The following is a 22,126-nucleotide window of genomic DNA, read 5'->3' on the forward strand; positions in this document are numbered from 1 at the left end:
CAACCAAAGGACTTGTGTGCAAGCATATGCGCCTAACCAGCGGTTGGGGACAACAGGGGGGAGGGGGCATGTGTAGGGTGGGGTGTGGGATGGGAATGGGGGGATGAGGACAAATATTTGATACCTTAATCAATAAAGAAATTTAAAAAATAAAATAAAATAAAGCAAAAAGGGACACTTATTCCTGGTAAGAAGACATCTGATCATTTCCCATGTGCTCAGTATAGTTATTAATTGGAGAGAAATTGTATATATATAGAGAGAGTAAGCCTTTAAAATGCCTGAATATTATACAATCCCAGGAAATCCATCCAAGGATGGTAAAGATGGGTCTGGAAATGTATCAGGACATCTCCAAACCCTGTAGAGGCTGCTGAAGGGCATGAACACAGTATGCACCTTGACAATACTCTCAGTATAGTAAAGTAGTACAGTGTGCCTACAAACATTCTGGTTTCTTTAGCATCTATAGTTGCAACTTACATCCAAACAGCCCTTACCATGGTCAGGCATCTGAGATCCCATGGAGGTCACACTGGTATTCAGTACATCATTCACAGCAGTATCACAATACAGGCTTCGCTGAACATCATGCTCACTGTCAGTTTGGTCGCTCTCTTCATGTCCGCTATCCTTCAGGCTGTTGCCCTCTAAGTCCTTGAAGGTGGAGCTGCTGGATTAAAGAAAGAATGACAATTTACAACTGTGATAGACATTATTTTAAAAATCTTTCAGAGACAAGATGATGTCAGTTCTGTGGTGAGGACAACTGTGACTGGATTGCTCAACAGGGTAGAAGGAAGAGAAATTTCAGGTTAAAGATAATGGAACTTAACATTGCAGAGAGGTTCCCACTCTTGGATGCTGATGCCGCTAATACTTTCATTCACTTATCTTCAGTGCATTACTATAGGCAAGTCAGAAGAAGCTGCAAATCTGAAACAACCACCTGCAAAGAATATAATCATTTCAGAAAGTTTTCTTTCTCTTATTATATAATCAAAGTAAAATAATAATAGTTAATGTTTACTGAGGAATTATCATGCATAAGACAGTATTGTAAGTACTTGACATGAATTAACTTTTTAAATCATGACAACTCTATAAGAGAAAAGTATATTAATAGATATGTAAGAGAAAATATGTTAATAGATATTCCCATTTACAGATGAAAAAATAAAGGCACATGGAAGTTAAATAACTTGTGCAAGGTCACATAGCCTAAAAAAATGTAGATCTACAATGAAACCCAGGCAGTTTAGCTCCAGAACCTGGGCCCTTAACTACTATGTATACTGCCTCTCCAAAGGTGTCTACTAATCAACTGTAAAAATGAAAGTGGCAGTAATTGAGGTAATGCAATTAAAATAGGATTATCAGGATCAGAGAACTCAGGACAGTTTTAAATGAGAAATAAAGAGGGATAGATTCAAAGAACAAGAAAAAGAGGAGAGGCAGGAGCTGAGAAGAGGAAAGCCATGGTGCGTGGAAGGTAAGACAACAGGGTGAACCAGAAAATGGGCTCCAACAAAACTTTGGGTGTTATGCTGAGAACATGGAAACTTTCAGTTCTAGAGTTTGTGGATAAATTTTTCTTGCACTTGTTCAATCAATCTACCACACAATTCACTAAGCATACTATCTACAAAGTTCACACCATTTCTCATGAACTAGACAATAATACATAAGGTATATTCATAGAGGCCCCACCTGCTATTTCTAATGCTTTGTATGTTCTGACAGAATCTGCAGCTATGCTGCACCAGGGGCCATAAATTATGCATCTAAAACATCTAGTGAATGGTGAATCCATTCCCTAGTCAGTGAGGAAGCAGCAAAGGCATACTCAAGAAAATGTGTTGTTGTCTCAACAAAGGAAGGTGGCACGCTTGTGAATTAGGACAAGTCCCAACAGACCTACTGTACCTCTGAAAAGGAAGCCCTGTGGAGATGACACTGCAAACTTGCTTGATCTGCTTAACCTTGAACATCCACAAGCCTGGCTCTCTGAAGCTTTGATAAGAACATTCAGTACATATGATGAAGAGCTATGCCATGGATACAATGGATACATCGTCATTTTCCACACTTGGTCTAAAGGAATCACAGCAGATTTTTATCATATGACCAACCTAGATGTAAAATGCTTGCTGCCCTGTATATGAAAGAGAAAAGATAAAAAGGGAAGTAACTGGAAAGCCATAATTATAAGAAAAATAAAGAGCAAGAGAGAGTGAAGCATTGAACTGTTTGCTAATTATTGTCAGAAAGAATAACTGATCATCAGCTGTATTAAAATTAAAGTCATTCAATAGGGCAGCTCACTCAGCTCCTCCAAATTATGTCATGCAGCTACTCAGCCCTGTGGACACAACAGAATGTAGCTCTACTCAAAAATCATTCTATAACTCTTTTATGGTCAAAAAGACTAATTGGAAACACATGATTTAAAGTTGGCCACCATTTCTATCTTTATGGCACAGATTTTGGGGCCTCCTATAAATACTAATCCAACAGATGGAACAGATTCAAAGTTTGTTTTCTCAGGGAAAAAATGGTCCTGCCCACATGCAATTCCACATATTAGAAGAAAGGAAATTACCTGTTTGGATAATATTATAAGCTTCTACATTTTTATAGCAAATATTAATCATACCTAATAATAGAGTAATATGCAAATCAACCGCACCTTTGCTACGCCTAAGCCATGCCCACCAGCCAATCAGGAGCAAATATGCAAATAAACCCAACCAAGATGGCTACAGCCACTGAGAGCGGGAGGGAGGCTTGGGTTTCCGCAGTAACAAAAGAAGCCATCCTATTGCCGGCCTAAGCCTCCACTCAAGGCTACAAAGTTTCAATTATAGAAGGTGAATTAACTCCAACAAAAATCGCTGCTGGCCGCAGAGCGAGCAGGAGGGAGGCTTGGGTTTCCGCGGTAACAAAAGAAGCCAAGCTTTCCGTGCCTCCTGTTGCAGGCCTAAGCCTCCACTCAAGGCTAAAAAGTTTCAATTATAGAAGGTGAATTAACTCCAACAGAAATTGCTGCTGGCCACTGGGCAAGCAGCAGGCTTGGCTTTGCTCCAGGCTACAAAGTTTCAATTGTAGAAGGTAAATAAATTCCAGATACCAGGGCCTCCTCTTGGGTCTCCAGGGGGCGTGGCTGGCCTGCAAACCACCACAGGCCCTTCGCTCAGGCCACCCCATGCCCCAAGGGAACTCCCACCCTTCAGGGCAAACCAGTCAGCCCCCACCCATGCACCAGGCCTCTATCCTATCTAATAAAAGAGTAATATGCAGATTGACCATCACTGCAACACACAATATAGCTGTCCCCATGTGGTCAAAGATCCTGCCCCCATGTGGACACAAGATGGCCACCACAAGATGGCCAGCAGGGGAGGGCAGTTGGGAGGCACCAGGCCTGCAAGGGAGGGCAGTTGGAGGCAATCAACCCTGCAGGGGAGGGCAGTTAGGGGTGACCAGGCCAGCAGAGGAGGAAAGTTGGGGGCAAACAGGCTGGCTGGGGAGTAGTTAGGCATCAATCAGGATGGCAGCAGAGTGGTTAGGGGGTGATCAGGCTGGCAGGCAGAAGCGGGTAGGGGCAATCAGGAAGGCAGGCAGGCGAGCAGTTGGGAGCCAGCAGTCCTGGATTGTGAGAGGTATGTCCAACTGCCCGTTTAGGCCCGATCCGGAATCGGGCCTAAACAGGCAGTCGGATATCCCTCGAGGGGTCCCAGATTGGAGAGGGTGCAGGCTGGGCTGAGGGACACACCCCCCCTCCATGCAAGAATTTCGTGCACCTGGCCTCTAGTTTTTCTATATGCATTGATGATATCTGAAGCATATGAAACTTCTTTAATCCACGGCCACAAAATTGTTACTTTAAGTCAGAGATTTCAAACCAGAATTCACTGCATTTCTGCAGTTGCCAAAACTTGCTTAAGATACATGATTTTTTTAAAAAAGATACATGCTAGTGAGGGATATAGTCTGAGGGCAATTAACCATCCTTTAGAGCAAAATTTCTCAATCTTGGCACTGTTGACATTTTAGACTGCCTAATTCTTTGTTGTGGAGGGCTGCTCTATGCATTGTAGGATGTTTAGCAACATTACTGGCTTCTACCTACTAAATGCCAGTAGTGCCCCTCCCAGAAGCTACAACCAAAAATGTCTCCAGATAGTATCAAATGATACCCCAAGTTGAGAACAACTGCTCTAGGTTCCTTAAACTCTGTTCCTGGGACATGTTAGATTTTCATACTGTAGTGAAAAGAACACTGAACTTGTAGTCATTAGAACTAGTGTTAATCCGTAGTCTACAATTTCATCAATGGAGCCCTGGGCCAAATATCTAATGTCTTTAAGCCTTGATTTCCTTGTCTGTAAAATGCATTTGCTAAAAACTCCTTCATGAGACCATTGTGAGGACTCAATGAGGTACTGTTCATGAAGTACTGGGTATATATAAATGGTCAATACATGATTATTGTTTAATATAATCATTAGTCCATATGGCAATGTTTTCATTTAGTTATAATTAAATATTATATCCATAGTCTTTTTATAGGATTGATGTAGAAAATGTGTGTTTAAAGAATGTTTCTACATCTTACATAAACTATAGTCAGACCTTGTCCACTATGTTCATTTTCCCTAAAATTCAGGAATAGGAAAAAAATTCTCCTGTCAAATGTGTATTCTTACTTTATTGAAAAATGAGACTATATGCCCTGGTACATTTACCATTTTGTCTTGCCTTTCCAAGAGCTGCAAGGTAAATATAATGTTTAATTGCAGTGAGTTGGATGCCAGAGATGTAGCTTCTCCTAATTGGTTTTGGATCTGCCTTTTTAAATTTGATTGTTCTATTTTATATGCATCTGAATATCATAAACCATCTCAGGGCTTTTTACTTTTAGGTAGAAAGGACAGAAATAATAAAATAGGGAAAGATTGGCTACTAGGAATTAAGGGACTGGTAGTGTAAGCATGAAAAGTTATGTATTTTCAAAAGAAAAAGGAAAAGAGTATATACATCTCCCCCAAACCTTGGAATAGTTAACTCTTTTAAAGATCAGTTTGCCCATCTGACAAACTAAGTATCACTTACTCTGATACTGTAAGGACATTTAGTGGCCTAATGAATGAATTTGTGTAAGGCAGTTTCAGACCCAGTGAGCAGGATGCTACATATTTTAAAACAGCCTGGTAAATGGATACTCACCCCAAACAACAATTTATGCCAGGCATTTTAAAATGCTGATTGCACTTGCTTTATTACCTATGTACCTCTTGGGAGACAACTTGTAAACCAACTTTTGTTGGACAATAAATTAGGGGTATCTGTTTGTAATGGTATTGGAAATGCAAATGTTTCTATTATTGCCCTGGTAGTCAACAGAGGGACAGATTTGTTTGAAAACACCTACAACAAGACTCTACATATAATAGTTACTCAGAAAATGTTTGATGAATAAACATTATTCAAATCTTGACCTGCATTTTCCTTTTAAAATATTAAAAATATTTCCAAAAGACAGAATAATCTGAAAGGAAACAGGTCATATCTTCCTAATAGGTGATACCACATACCCAGGGAATGGAATCTGAGAGTAAAAATTAGAAGGGAATGAACATAAAAAAGAGTACTGTAACTATATTTTTAAGAAATATTGGGAAGATCCCAAAGTGGTTCCTGGACCACCTCTATAATAATAATTTTGGAAATCTGTGAACATTGGAGATCCTCTAGGGATGGAACTAGGGACACTGCATTTAACAAACCTCCCAAGTGATTCTAATGCACATTAAAAGTCAGAAATTTCTGGCTTGAAGGAAAGTTTAGTGCTAGTTTGCAATGGAAAAATGCTGAGGTTTTCTTCAACTTATTTCATCCATTCATTCAATAAATGTGTATCAGCACTTTTTATAGACAAGGCACCATACTAGGTGCTGAAAATCCTAGGACAATTTGTGTGGAAAATGAAAGCACTCTGCATGGTTTAGACGCCAATGCTCATTTTCCTTTACACACTGCTTCAGTACCTTGTTCATTTTCTGTGTTACTTTCTTTGAGCTACAGCCTCAGGCCCTGCTTGATATTGCTCTAAAAGCACTGCAAGCGTAGATATCAGACAGGAGCACAGAAACCAGTCATGAAGAAAGAGTGGTGCAGCAAGGGCAAAGTACTACTGTTGGCTTTCCTTGCTCTTATAGCAAGGAAACAAACATAGCAGGAAGGGAGTCCATCCAGAGAAAAAATTCCAAATTGTCTTGTGTTGTTAACCTGGGACTCCAATATATGCCTTGGGTATACCTGCAGTTTGCAGGTAACGTTCTGGAAGAAAATACAGAAATACAACACTACATTCCTCACTGCATAGCGTTATGGGGAGTGTGCCATATATCTTCCTTTTCCCTTTCCCATCCACTCTTTACCCTTCTCAACCTTGATTTGTGCTAGGAGCACTCCTTGCCCTCTAGCTTTCTATTGGTTTACCTGAGATAGATGTGTGAGAGAGAAAGAAAACTCTATGTAAGCAGTCTGATTATGACAGTTAACAAGAAGGGGCCAAGAAGCATCCTTGGATGAGTAGAAAGTGAGTAAAGGAAGAGATAATGGATAGGAAGGGAAGTTCTCAAAGTTGGCCTGAAATTGGATTGGCATTCAAAGAAACAGGGACTAAATTGTAAAATTAAAACTGATGTCAGATTCACAATTTCCTGGCCAGGAGCTTTTTTCAGGCATTATCCTCAATAAACTACATATGACAAAACCCCTTTCAAACATCACTGTGAGCTATTTGAACATGGTTTACAGGGTTTTATCACCTGGTGTTAGACACCACTCTCTTTTGACATTTCCACACATTTTACATTTAAAATGGTTAGTCTTCAGAAAACAGTAGCACACAAGATTTCTGTATCTTTGCAGGTATTGTGCTTTGTCTAAAACCAATTGATCCCATAAATTACAAGGCCTTTGTGGTTTTCCAAAGCCCTCAAGATTCCAGAAACAGAACTTGGCAAAAATGCATGTGTCCCTGAGCTTTCAGATGTTTCCTCTTAATCAATGTGGTCCCTAGTTAAAAACAAACAAACAAACAAACAAACAAACAAACAAAAAACTATCCTTGATGGCAGATAACATCAGGAGACTTTTCCACTGATAGCCCATTAAGTCCAGGTTGTGCCTTTTGTGGATATGTGTGTGTAAACAAAAACATATAAATCCCTGGCCAGTGTGTGGTTCAGTTGGTTGGAGGGACAACACCAAAGGTGGCAAGACTGATCACCAGTCTGGGTGGCTGCAGGAGGCAACTAATCCATGTTTCTTTCTTCTCTCTCTCTAAAAATCAATTTAAAAAAACATAGTAATTAATCAAAATCAGAGGTTTCTAGTGAGTCCCAAAGTTACTGTGGAAATACATTGAACCCAAAAACAAAATGTTTAAATGTAAGTTTTCATCTTATCAATCTGCCTTGTATGTATATTGGATATCCAGGGCTAACCTAAGATGGTGAGGATCCCCAGGAGTCTTAGCTATCTGCCATGCTATTAAAAGCAGGCTCCTGCTCAGTTGAACCTGGTTTAGAATTCCCAGGTACCCAGAGTTAGCCCAAGGAACCTATGAAGATAAGGCAAGTCCCTGTTTTTAACACAAGTTTTTTTTTAAGGAGCTTTGTTTTACATCCTCATAACTATTTTGTAACTACCAAATTGTACTTCTTAATCCCTTCACCTTTTTCACCCTGTCTCCACTGGAAATATTGGGGGGAATGCTTTGTAAAGTATATGAATGTCTAACCCCTATGCTGTATACCTGAAACTAATACAAAATAATATTGAATGTAGATTGTAATTGAAAACTAAAATTTAATTAAAATAAATAAAACCCAGGGTGGGAAAAATGAGCTTTGAAATAATAGTTGTGAAGTAGAAAACAAAGCAGATTTCTGCTGCAAAATAACTCTAATCAGTGCACAAAAGAGGGTATTTTTCCTCTAAAACAAATTAGTCAGATAATTTTTAATCCCTCATGTTTTGTTTTTTATTCTGTGGGCCAAGAATGAACTCCTCACAACCCCCTTTTTTTTAAAAAAAAATGTCCAAGCTATGTTATGAGAGTAATCCTGGGATATTTGTTTTCAGATACTTAATGATTATCACTTAAGGTCATAAACCAATACAGATAAACCTAGCATATTTTCAGGGTTTACTGCAGCATTGTGAAATAAACTAGATATGAATTAAAATTGTTTGTACAATAAGCTAGTCTATTCTGCAAATCCTACTCTTCTGGTGATGTACATTCATGGGTTTAGAGACAGCAAAATAATAGAATTTTCATATGTGGAATCTAATGAACAAAATAAACTGATGAACAAAATAGATCCAGAGACATAGAAGCATGAAACAGACTGTCAAACCTCAGAGGAAAGCGGGGAGAGAGTGGAGGGTGGGAAGTGATCAACCAAAGAACTTGTATGCATATATGCATAATCCATGGACACAGACAATAGGTGGTAGAGGCCTAGAGTGGAGGGCAGGGGTGAGTTAGATGGGGTCAATGGGGGGGGGAGGGGGACATATGTAATACTTCCAACAATAAAGATTTTTAAATTAATAATAGAATTTTCAGGTTTTATCTACTGCAGCTCTAACATACCTTGCTTGTGCCTCTATTTAATTTCTAGTATTTTAACAAACACATTTAGAGTTCAATTTTAGCTGCAAAATAACCACTCAGCAATCCAAGAGGATATCTGAATTGTTTGTACTGGTTTTTCTACACAAGTTCTTGCTTTGCTTAGTTCTCCTTCCTTGTAGGTTTTCCTGAACCCCTTGTCTTGCCCCCACTGGGCACCAGATGGAATCTTCCTTGGCAGTAATCATCTCTGCATTCACTTATGTTGAGGCTTCATGGATAATTGAGTTATGACCAACCATCATACAAATCTACACTTTGTTTCATTTTAAACACGTCCAGATTTCTAGGAAGTATTGAATCAGGCAAATTTCTTTTCTTTCCCTCTCTCATATACAAAGTTTTTTTTTTAAAATAAGGAATTAGTTTATCTGTCATTAAAATATATTCAGAATACTGTAATTTCAATATTGTCAAAATAACAACAATCTTGAAATTTACTTAAGTTCCACATAAGAAAATGTTTAAGATCTCTCTATTTGAAGTGAAAAGCACCAAGAATTTTGATAACATGAATTTGAATGTATCTGTTCTCTAATATTAGATTTCTAAATCATCATATAATATAATGTCAACTTTATTTTTCAATTTGTTTTTATGCATAGATTTAGATGTAAAGAAATATAAAATTCCAAAAGTTATTATTTTGGGGTAGTAGAATTATCAGTGATTTTTATTTAGCTTTTTATGCTTTTCTGAATTTTCCAAATATCCTACAATAAGCAAATACGTATTTATTTTATTTTTTAATTTTTTTAAGTTTTTTTAATTATTTTTTTTTTATTTATTTAGAGAGAGAGAGGAAGGGAGGAGATAGAGGGAGAAACATCTATGTGAGAGCAAAACATTGATCAGCTACCTCTTGCACGCCCCCTGCTGGGGATCAAGCCAGCCACCCTGGCATGTGCCCTGACCAAGACTTAACCTTCCCCTGCACAAGAATGCCCAACCAACTGAGCCACGCAGTCAAAGGCTAGGCGTTCATTTTAAAATCTGAAAAGGGCATCCTTAAAAAAAATTAACCTATTTTTCTTTTTATATTACATCAAGCTTAGTTGTAAAAATAGGCAAGCAAACCAACATACCTTTTGATTAAATGGGCTCGGCTGTTCACATAGTTGGAGTCAAAAGAATAGTTTTCAGTCTGCAATGGGAAAAAATAAAAATGTTATATAGATGATTCATAAAAAGAGCCAAACTGTCCTACTTAGGGCAGGGGGGTCATTTTTCTACTGGGTAATAAGCAATGAATGAATCAGAAACCAAGGGCATAGTGGGACAACAGCCTGAGTAATGCCTATCGCCTCCTTGGGGCCCTGGGGTTTCTGTGGACACAGCCCTCACCTGCAGACCAAGATGAACTTGACACAAACATCCCCTAGAATGAGGCTGGCTACTGACCATGCAACCACTTAGGGGAAGATACACAATCTTTACAGAAACTAATTGCTTCCCATTCCCTAGTGGACACAATTCTGTGCCCATCAAATTGACTGGAAGTTCAAATGTATTTTTATTAATAGTAGATAATTAACATGTTAAAATATTTATTCCATAGATATGGATATGCAGGCAAGGTAATCACTCACTGTGGATTTACTAGTAAACTCTGCACTTCCCTTTGTTTTAAGATATTTAACTCAGTGCTGGTTATGCAGGAAGGCCTTCATTTTATTACAGATATAAAAGCAAACAAGCATTATGCCAAAAATTGGGTGAAGGGCAGTCCACAGGAGGTGGCAAAGCCGTTCATGTGAAACATGAAGTTTGCAAGCAAACCCCTGTCTCAGCTCCTATCATTAAAACACCACTGTCTAATCTGGTTACAGTGGACTGCCTAAATGCAAATGCAGAATACCTGCCAGATGAAAAAGATGGGAAAACAGATTATGAGCACCAGAGGTTGGGGAGATTAAAGGGAAGCAGCCTTAGAAAGTGATAATACATGGAAATATCGACAGTGATGTTACTAGTCTTAGTTAAGCTGACCTTACCCCCAACACTAAAGTACTAAGTACTACTCTCATTGAACCATTGTATAAATTGAAAAATGCTCAAACACATCTCCTCCAACCCCTTGCCATTCTAACAGAAGTCCTCATTATTCTCACCATTCCTTAGGGCTTTCTGAAATCACTTCCATTGAAAGTGCCTGGAAAAGGAAACACAATAGCTGTCTAGCTAGCAAAAAGGCAGATTCCTTTCACATGAGTACCTGCCAGACATTAACTGCTAAGCTCTTGTGCAACTTTTGATTTCAAGGAGCTCATAGTTTGGGAGAGGAGTAAACAGGACAGGTGATAGCAGATCCAACTACCACATGAGCACCAAACTACCAACAGTCAGGGTGGGGCCCTAAAATATCTAGAGTAGGTGAGTATCTAGATGGGATTGGAGACTAGGTGAGAAAAAGGAAGAGACAGTATGAGAAGGAAATCCTGCCATTGTCTTGCATTCACTCAGGCATGTCTATGACTGCCACTTGCCCCTCATTTGATGATGGTCTGTCTAATATCCACTCTCATTGTTTTAGCTAGAGGATTAAAAAATCCATGTTAATGTTAACCACAAGTATCTTAGTGTGTTGGAAGGAATGACTTGGAAGAGTAAAATTCAAAAGGGTCAGTTCATTTCTAATTTGTTCATAAGAAAATGGTTGCTGAAATTGTTGCAAACATAATTACAGGAGGAGGAGGCAAACATGAAGCTGCACTGGGAATACAAAGCTGGAATTATTGCTGAAAGAGGTTACCTATCAGTCAGTCAACCAATGAGCATTTCTTGAATTAATTTCTTATACCAACATTATAAGCCAAAAATGGTATTGGGTAAAAGCACTCATCCATGACATTCAGTAAAATATATAATTTAACAAATGGAAGTCACCCAACACCCTAAAAAGCACACTATCAAAATACCAACAGCATATTTCACAGACCTAGAATGAACTCTCCAAAATTCATCTGGAATAAAAAAGACCCCAAATAGCTGCAGCAATCCTGAGAAAGAAGAACAAAGTAGGTGGGATCTCAATATCAGATATCAAGCTGTATTACAAAGCCACTGTTCTCAAAACAGCCTGGTACTGGCACAAGAACAGACATATAGATCAATGGAATAGAATAGAGAACCCATAAATTGACCCAAACCACTATGCTCAATTAATATTTGACAAAGGAGGCAAGAACATACAATGGAGTCAAGACAGTCTCTTCAATACATGGTGTTGGGAAAATTGGACAGATACATGCAAAAAAATGAAACTAGACCACCAACTTATACCATAAACAAAAATAAACTCAAAATGGATAAAGGGCTTAAACATAAGATCGGAAACCATAAAAATACTAGAGGAATCCACAGACAGCAAAATCTCAGACATATGCCAAAACAATTTCTTCACTGATACAGCTCCTAGGGCAATGTAAACTATGGAGAAAATAAACAAATGGGACTACATCAAAATAAAAAGCTTTTGCACAGCAAAAGAAACCATCAACAAAACAACAAGAAAGCCCACTGCATGGGAGAACATATTTGCCAATGTTTACACCGATAAGGGCTTAATCTCCAACATTTACAGGGGACTCATACAACTTAACAAAAGGAAGATAAACAACCCAATCAAAAAATGGGCATCGGACCTAAATAGATACTTTTTGAAAGAAGACAGAAGGAAGGCCAAGAGGCATATGAAAACGTGCTCAAAGTCACTAATCATCTGAGAGATGCAAATCAACACGACAATGTGGTACCATCTCACACCTGTCAGAATGGCTATCATCAAAAAATGACAAGTGCTGGTGAGGATGAGGAGAAAAAGGAACCCCCATGCACTGCTGGTGGGAATGCAGACTGGTGCAGCCACTGTGGAGAACAGTATGGAGTTTCCTCAAAAAACTAAAAATGGAACTCCCATTTGACCCAGTGATCCCACTTCTAGGAATATATCCCAAGAAACTAGAAACACCAATCAGAAAGGATATATGCACCCCTATGTTCATAGTGGCACAATTTACCATAGCTAAGATTTGGAAACAGCCCAAGTGCCCATCAGCAGATGAGTGGATTAAAAAACTGTGGTAAATCTACACAATGGAATACTATGCTGAGGTAAAAAAGAAGGAATTCTTACCATTTGCGATAGCATAGGTGGACATGGAGAACATTATGCTAAGTGAAATAAACCAGTCAGAGAAAGATAAATATCACATGATATCACTCATTTGTGGAATATAATGAACAACATAAACTGATGAACAAAAACAGATCCAGAGACAGAGAAACATTGATCAAACCATCAAAACTCAGAGGGAAAGTACAGGAGGGTGAGGGTAAGGGGGAGAGATCAACCAAAGGACTTGTATGCATGATTATAAGCCTAACCAATGGACACCGACAACAGGGGGGTGAGGACGGAGTTGGGGGGTAGGGGATAAAGGGGCGATAAGGACACATATGTAATATCTTAATCAATAAAGAAAAAAAGAATTAATGGGGAAAATAAAAAAGCACACTATCCAATTAAAACCGGGAATGAATTACACACTCAAGAGTTCAATTATTTAGTTTCACTGTGCAACCTTGGGAATATTACTTAATTTTGGTGTGCCTCACTTTTCTCATCTATAAAATAGGGATAATAGAACGTAAGTCTGAAGGGAAAATTCAAATGTATTTATCATGACTCATGGTGGAAGTCATGAGTCATGATATCCCTTGCTTCCTATAGATCCAAAAACCCAAGTAGGATCAGAAATCTGACTCCACTCAGGCAATAAAAGAGTAGCATGCACAGGTTCCATCTGTCTCCAAACTTACTAAATCATTTCCTTAAGAAAGTTAATAGACACACTGATGAAAAAAAAAAAAAAAAGGAAATCAAGAATATAATGCCTTTGCAGGGAAAGCATGAGCAATATCCCAAAATGATGTCATGTTAAAGAACCAGTTTTCAAGTAGAATATTTTGCATAGCTTTGCATATGAAGACATCCAACCTCTGTGCACTGGGAATCAGATATGGAACTCTGCAGAGACATGACCTCCAGGCATGGTGCCAGAATTCCACATTTGAGCAAATAAGCAAAATCCTACCAATTTTATCCCTGGTACTCTACTACTTCTTGGTATTAGTGGAATAATATATCTCACCATGAGGATTCTTACTCACAGGCACTGAGTTAAAAGAAGAAACATATCTGTGAGGCTGCTTGATTGGAATTATGGATACAGTCTATGCAACAGAATTATTCTAATTGGCTAGACTACACTTATTCTGGCCTCATTAGTACTACAGTCCAAACAATTAAGCTAACTGGTCATAGATGGCCTACTATAGGTCTGTGTATACTTACATCAAGTGTTCTTGCTCATACTGGTTTAAGGTGTGTGTTCAAACCCAACTCCTGTGCTTTGAAAGGGTAAACTTTTTTTACACTTCAGGTGACACAACGAATGATACTCAGACTACCCTGAAGAAGGAACTCTCTTAATGAATAGTTTGCATGTCTTAAGCCAGTGGTTCTCAGACCTAGCTACACATTGGAATCAACTAGGGAATTGGAGGGGGGTATTTTTGTTTGTTTGCTGTTAAGATACTGTTGCCAAGGTCCGACTCCAACAGATTCTGAGGGAATTGGCCTAGAGTGGGGCCCAGCAATTGGTATTTTTTTAAAAAAACTTCCCAGGTAATTCTATTGTACATTAAGAGTGGAGAACTGTCCTTAGCAAAGGACTAGCCACTGAATTTAACCTGATGTGGCTGTTTTCTAAGACAAACCCAGCTGTTTAGAAGATGGCACCTTTTTATCATATTATCTGCCAAGCTCACCTCAGTATATGATACTGAACACAGCACAAATAAACTTTTTAAGAAATAATAAAAGAGCTTTTCTTTTTTGCACGAATGTATTGGCTCTTGGTTAGCCTTATTTAATCAAAATTTACTTGACCTTATTCCAATCCCCTCTTTAAGTATTCCAAATGGCAAATAGCATGAAACATTTGAAAGGGGAAATTTTCTCTAAATGTCACATTAATTTGACTAGAAAATGTCCCCATCTCTAATGAGACAGCCAAGTTAACACAAGAACACAGCAAAGAGACATTTGTTTCTAAAAAACCTAATTTTGACATTAAAAAATGGGTCTAGAGCAAACTTTTATTTCCAGTCTCAGTGGTAAATAAGTCAATTCCCTATCATTTAATATATTTCTCCCAAATTATTTCTCTAATTAGAAGTCTTTATCCTAGGAATTCACTGAAAGCAGACTTTTCATTAGGCTTAGGTGTAATAAAATCTTGACTTTCTGAAAACCTAAAGAATAAATACTTCTGAATAGCTGAACTGTTTTTATTTTTTTACTTTTTTATTTTTATTTTTTAAAATTTCTTTATTGATTAAGGTGTTAGATATGTGTTCTTATTCCCCCATTACCCCCTCCTCCTATCCCCCCCACTCATGCCCTCACCCCCCTGTTGTCTGTGTCCATTGGTTAGGCTTATATGCATGCATACAAGTCCTTTGATTGATCCCTCCCCCTTATCCCCACCAGTCAGAGAAAGATAAATATCACATGATCTCACTCATTTATGGAATATAATGATCAACATAAACTGATGAACAAAAATATATCCAGAGACAGAAAAACATTGATCAGACCATCAAACCTCAGAGGGAAGGTAGGGAAGGATAGCTGAACTTTTAAGATAACTTAGGGCTTTCCCCTATAAGGACTAAAACCATTAAAACCCTAAGCATTCTGCCTTATTCTAAAGTGTATCACATAGTTGCTTATTACTTATTTAGGAACATCTATCTGAACATAAATCTTTATAGCATGGAGGTTTTGGCCATATACTCATTGACCCCCAAAGTGCTGTGTTTTTAAAATTTTGCCTTTAATTTTTAACATGTCCCCAACCAATCTATTATCTAACAATCAGAATTGTTACTCCTCAGTGCTATTAGTATATTCAAAACTGCTTCTCTTCCATTTCGAGTTTGATACGTCTATCTACTGTGTTCTTTGAATCTATTTTACCTAATAATAGACAAACATGTAAATTGACCATGCCTCCGCTATGCCACCAGCCTATCAGGAGTGATATTCAAATTAACCCAACAAAGATGGCGGTTAATTTGCATACACAGGCTCAAGTGACGGGGCGGGATGCTTGGGTCGTTGCCATAGTGACAACGCAGGCATTCTGCCCCACCCCCAGTCTCTCAGGGCCTCTGGGAAGCGTGGGAAGGCGGGGTCGGAGCAGAAAGAGGCGGCTCCCAGAGCGGAAAGTGGTGGCTCTGGGGACTGAGCAGAAAGGGGCAGGGCTGGAGTGGAAAGATGGTGCCGGCAGCCAGGGAAAGGAAAGCCCATTCTAGCACGAATCTTCGTGCATCGGGCTTCTAGTATTATTATATTTGTTAGATTACTCTAGAAAATAAAAGATAAGTTCTGGGTAGAAAACTGAGATGTTGTTATTCCAAGAGGGAAATTACATGATCTTTAATATAGAAACTTTTGTGTAATATTTGGGGTTTTGTTGTGTTTGTTTTTTTGTTTGTTTTTTCCACCTAAGAAGTCTTTTTTGCTTGCTACTTTCTATTTCCAGCTCCCTTCTGGATATATAAGGCTTCTAGTGAAATATTTTGGTGGGTGGTATGTTATTATGTTGCTATGTTAATAAATCTGACACATCAGAATTCAAATACTTTCACTTTGTCAGGCCCCCAAGGTACCAGAATGCCCTACTTTAATTGTCATTTTGCCTTACTTTTACAGCTCACTGAATTGTGTCCTAGTTTTTGGAAGAGTGACTGTGACTCTCTCAGAATCACATTTATCACCAGGAGAGACTTCAACTCTAAGGAGAAAGAAGCCCAATAAATGCAGATATTCAGGACTAGAATCTTTGCCCCGTGGCACAAATCCCCAGGTCACTACACATAGCCTTAAATAAATTACTTATCCCTCTTGAGGACTTAATTTATCCATCTATAAAATGAATAACCCAAGTTATGTCAATGCTCCCTTCAAGCTCAAAAAGTTCTAGGATTCTAAAACAAAATGGTTCTTATTAATTCATTCATTTGTCCATACAATAAGCATGCACTGAACACTGAAGATGAAAAAGAAAGACATAGGCTGCACCAAAAGGAAGTCACAAACTAATGAACCTCTTATCAGAGGTGCTTAAAATGTCAGCCGATGGGGAGAGAGAAAAAAGATGGCGACCGGCTGGAAGGTAGGGAGAGAGTGCAAGTGAGGAACCCATAGAGGAGAGTGTAGACGTGTGTGGTGTGTGTGTGTGTGTGAGCTAGGGTCAGTTAGATTCTGCACGTCTTCCAAGGGGCTCCTTAACTGGGCAGTCCTAGACGGCGCAGCCCCGCGCACAAAGCGGACACTTCTCAGCGGCTGGTGTGGACGCGGAGACCACGCCATCTTGGGAAACAGAGCTGCCTGAGACGCGGATCCTGGCTTCTGACACAAACCAGGACCCTGCAGCCACTGGGCACAGAGAACTGCTATCACAGCTTCAGACCAACAAACAAGAATCCAGACTTCTCAGCAGAATTCCGTGAGTCAAAGAGCCTACCCCACTACCAGCAGGCGCGCGAGCGCCATAGTAACTGATAGACCCGCCCCTCCCCCAAGCTGCTGAACGCTCACAGGCGCGCCAAGAGCGCAGTAACTGATAGACCCGCCCCTCGCCCAAGCTGCCGAGCTTTGCGCAGGGACGCGCTCCCCACTAGGGAATTTGGCGCGGCACGGGACAGAAGCAGCTCCCGGTCGGGGAAATCTGTCAGTGCGCACAGAGGGCTCCCCTTCGGGGAATTTGGCTTGCGGGTCACAGCTCCCCCTTCTGGGAATCTTAGGGCGTGCACAGAAGGGCTTCCCTTCAGGGAAGTTGGCGCGCAGGACGGACACCGCCCCCCTTCCGGGACTTTGGGAGAGTGCACCACAGAATCAGCTCACTTTCAGGATTTTAAGAATGTGCGCTCTAGCCGGTTTGGCTCAGTAGAGAGAGCACACACAGGACGCAGCTCCACTTCAGGGAATTTGGCACGCCGGACACAGCTGCCGGGGATCCCTGACTCACAGCGCTTTCACACAAAGAGCCAGCGACCCCAATTGTTGGTGCATGCACACACAGGGACCCTGATTCTCAACGAGAAACCTCACAAGGCAACAGAGACTTTGACACTCGAGTCTTGGTGCAGACACAGGGAAACTCTGACTCCTGGCACATCCTAAGGATCTCATTTTCGGCGCATACCAACGGTGTGGTGCAGACAGGGCCCCTGATTCCAAGGGTGCACACGAGACCACACAGAACACTGGGGACACTGACCCTGGGCAAGTCTGGTTCCCACCAACCAAAGGCAGCCACACGTCCTAGTGTCAGAGCACTCCAGTGAAACTCGGGTGGAGCGAAGTCCCCACAGCACACGGCCCAGGTCCACACAAACAGAAACTTGAGCTTTCTGGTAATAGCCAGAATGGGGAAACGAAATATCTCACAGAGGAAAGAAAATGTGGAGTCGCCAAGAAAGGAAATTAGTGAAACTGAAGCTTGCAACATGACCGAAAAGGAGTTCAGAGTAATGGTCGTGGAATTTATACAACGGATGGATGAGAAAATCAACAACTTATGCAAGAATCAGGAAGAAATGAAGAGTGATATAGCTACAATCAAAAACACCATGGAAAGTTTCAACAGTAGACTACAAGAAGCAGAGGACCGAATTAGTGAGTTAGAAGATCAGGTACAGAAACAAGCTCAAGCTGAACAGCAATTGGAGAAAAAAATTAAAAAGCAGGAGGAAAGCCTAAGGGAGCTTCGGGACAACATGAAACGAAGTAACATGCGTATAATAGGGCTGCCAGAAGGACAAGAAGAGCAGCAGGGTTTAGAAAATCTATTTGAAGAAATAATGACAGAAAACTTCCCGGATATGGGAAAGATAAAAGTTACGCAAGTAAAGAGAGTCCCAAGCAGGATCAACCCCAAAAGACCCACACCAAGACATGTCATAATTTCAATGGCAAATATAAATGATAAAGAGAGAATCCTAAAGGCGGCAAGAGAGAGACAGAGAGTTACCTACAAAGGAACACCCATCAGATTGTCAAATGATTACTCATCAGAAACACAACAAGCTAGAAGTGAATGGAAGGAGGTATACAAAGTGTTGCAAAGCAAAGGACTGAATCCAAGAATACTATATCCAGCAAGACTATCAATCAAAATTGAAGGGGAAATCAGGAGCTTTGCAGACAAAAAAAGCCTCAGGGAGTTTATCACCACCAAACCAGCAATGCAAGAATTGCTAAAGGGAATACTGTAAAAAGAAGAAATAAACAGGTAAGAAGGAATACAGACACAAAAATTAGATATGACTGCAAACAAATACCTTTCAGTAATAACTTTAAATGTAAACGGACTAAATGCTCCAATCAAAAGACATCGAGTAGCTGAATGGATAAAAAAACACGACCCATGTATATGCTGTCTACAAGAGACCCACCTCAGAACAAGAGACTCACACAGATTGAAAGTGAAGGGATGGAAAAATATATTTCAGGCAAACGGAAATGAAAAAAAAGCAGGGGTAGCAATACTTATATCTGACAAAATAGACCTCAAAGTAAATGCCATAACAAGAGATAAGGAAGGCCACTTCATAATACTAAAGGGAGAAATCCAACAAGAAGAAATAATTCTGGTAAACATATACGCTCCCAATATAGGAGCACCCAAATACATAAAAAAACTCCTGGAGGATATCAAGGGAGAGATTAATAGCAATACAATCATAGTAGGAGACTTTAATACCCCACTATCACCACTGGACAAATCCTCTAAACAAAAAATCAGCAAAGAAACAGCAATCTTAAATGACTCACTAGACCAGATGGAATTAATTGACATCTTCAGAACATTTCACCCCAAAGCCACAGAATATACATTCTTCTCAAGTGCACATGGGTCATTTTCAAAGATAGACCATATGCTGGGTCACAGGCAAAATCTCTTCAAATTCAAGAAGATAGAAATTATATCAAGCATCTTCTCAGATCACAGTGGCATAAAACTGGAAATCAACTACAATAAATACAATCCAAAGAAATCAAACACATGGAGACTAAACAGCATGCTATTAAACAAGGACTGGGTCACCAGAGAGATCAAGGAAGAAATAAAAAACATCATGGCAACAAATGACAATGAAAACACAACAATCCAAAATCTATGGGACACAGCGAAAGCAGTCTTGAGAGGGAAGTTCATAGCTCTACAAGCCTATTGCAAAAAACAAGAAACAATGGTAACAAATTACTTAACCCTACAACTCAAAGAGCTAGAAAAAGCGCAGCAAGAAAAGCCCAGTGTAACCAGAAGGAAGGAAATAACAAAGATCAGAGCGGAGATAAATGACATAGAGACCAAAGAAACAATACATAAGATCAACAAAACCAAGAGCTGGTTCTTTGAAAGGATAAACAAGATTGATGGACCTCTAGCCAGGCTCACCAAGAAGCAAAGAGAGAGGACCCAAATAAACAAAATCAGAAATGAAAGAGGTGAAATAACAACAGACCCTGCTGAGATACAAAGGATTGTTACAAAATACTACGAACAACTCTATTCCAACAAACTGGACAACCTGGAGGAAATGGACATATTCCTAGAAAAATATAACCTTCCAAAAATCAATCAAGAAGAATCTAAACAGCTCAATAGGCCAATAACTATGGACGAAATTGAAGCAGTCATCAAAAAGCTTCCGGCAAACAAAAGCCCGGGGCCTGATGGCTTCACAGGAGAGTTTTACCAAACATTCAAGGAAGAACTAAAACCTATCCTCCTCAGACTATTCCAAAAAATTCAAGTGGAAGGAACACTTCCAAGCTCCTTCTATGAAGCCAGCATCACCCTAATACCAAAACCAGATAAAGACAACACAATGAAAGAGAATTACAGACCAATATCCCTCATGAACATAGATGCCAAAATCCTCAACAAAATTCTAGCAAATCGGCTCCAGCAGTACATCAGAAAGATCATACACCATGACCAAGTAGGATTTATCCCAGGAATGCAAGGATGGTACAATATCCGCAAATCAATAAACGTGATACATCACATAAACAAATTGAAAGATAAAAATCACATAGTCATATCAATTGATGCAGAAAAAGCATTTGACAAAATCCAACACCCTTTCTTGATAAAAACTCTCAACAAGGTGGGAATAGATGGCTCATACCTCAACATAATAAAAGCTATATATGATAAACCCACAGCAAACATCATACTCAATGGACAAAAACTAAAAACATTTCCCCTAAGAACAGGAACAAGACAGGGATGCCCACTCTCACCACTCCTGTTTGACATAGTACTGGAAGTATTAGCCATTGCAATTAGACAAGAAGAAGAAATAAAAGGCATCCAAATTGGAAAAGAACAAGTAAAGCTGTCTTTATTTGCAGACGACATGATATTGTACATAAAAAATCCGAAAGACTCCGTCAAAAAACTAATAGATTTAATAAATGAATTCGGCAATGTAGCAGGATACAAAATTAACGCCAAGAAATCTATGGCCTTTCTATACACCAATAGTGAACTTACAGACAGAGAGACTAAAAAGGCAATCCCATTTACCATCGCGCCAAAAAAATTAAGATACCTAGGAATAAACTTAACTAAGGAGGTAAAAGACCTATACACGGAAAACTACAGGACACTGAAAAAAGAGATAGAGGAAGACGTAAACAGATGGAAGAACATACCATGTTCATGGATTGGTAGAATCAACATCATTAAAATGTCCATACTACCCAAAGCAATCTATAGATTCAATGCACTCCCCATTAAAATACCAACGGCATATTTCACAGACCTTGAAAGAACTCTCCAAAAATTCATCTGGAATAAAAAAAGACCCCGAATAGCCACAGCAATCCTGAGAAAGAAGAATAAAGTAGGAGGGATCTCAATACCAGATTTCAAGCTGTATTACAAAGCCACTGTTCTCAAAACAGCCTGGTACTGGCACAAGAACAGACATATAGATCAATGGAACAGAATAGAGAATCCAGATATTGACCCAAACCACTATGCTCAATTAATATTTGACAAAGGAGGCATGAACATACAATGGAATAAAGACAGTCTCTTCAATAAATGGTGTTGGGAAAATTGGACAGATACATGCAAAAAAATGAAGCTTGATCACCAACTTACGCCATACACAAAAATAAACTCAAAATGGATACAGGACTTAAACATAAGACGGGAAACCATAAAAATACTAGAGCAATCCACAGGCAGCAAAATCTCAGACATATGCCAAAAGAAATTCTTCACTGACACTGCTCCTAGGGCAGTGGAAGCTAAAGAG

The 22,126-nt window shown here is 39.4% G+C and overlaps 1 protein-coding gene across 3 annotated transcripts in view; it reads right to left on the reverse strand.

Annotated features, from left to right (window-relative positions):
• PCDH19 (protocadherin 19) overlaps window positions 1–22,126 on the reverse strand; it is a gene marked incomplete at its 5' end in the record, with an annotated part of 128,285 nt that overhangs the window by 52,438 nt on the left and 53,721 nt on the right. For 2 of the 3 annotated variants that reach the window (XM_079764743.1, XM_079764742.1), the window contains 2 exons: window positions 501–673; window positions 9,799–9,857. In XM_079764743.1, coding sequence (XP_079620869.1) covers window positions 501–673; window positions 9,799–9,857 — 232 coding nt within the window. The remainder of the gene's footprint in view (window positions 1–500; window positions 674–9,798; window positions 9,858–22,126) is intronic. The other variant, XM_079764744.1, reaches the window with a different exon arrangement.

This window comes from Cnephaeus nilssonii (assembly GCF_951640355.1).
Source record: "Cnephaeus nilssonii genome assembly, chromosome: X".
NCBI classification, from domain to species: Eukaryota; Metazoa; Chordata; class Mammalia; order Chiroptera; family Vespertilionidae; genus Cnephaeus; species Cnephaeus nilssonii.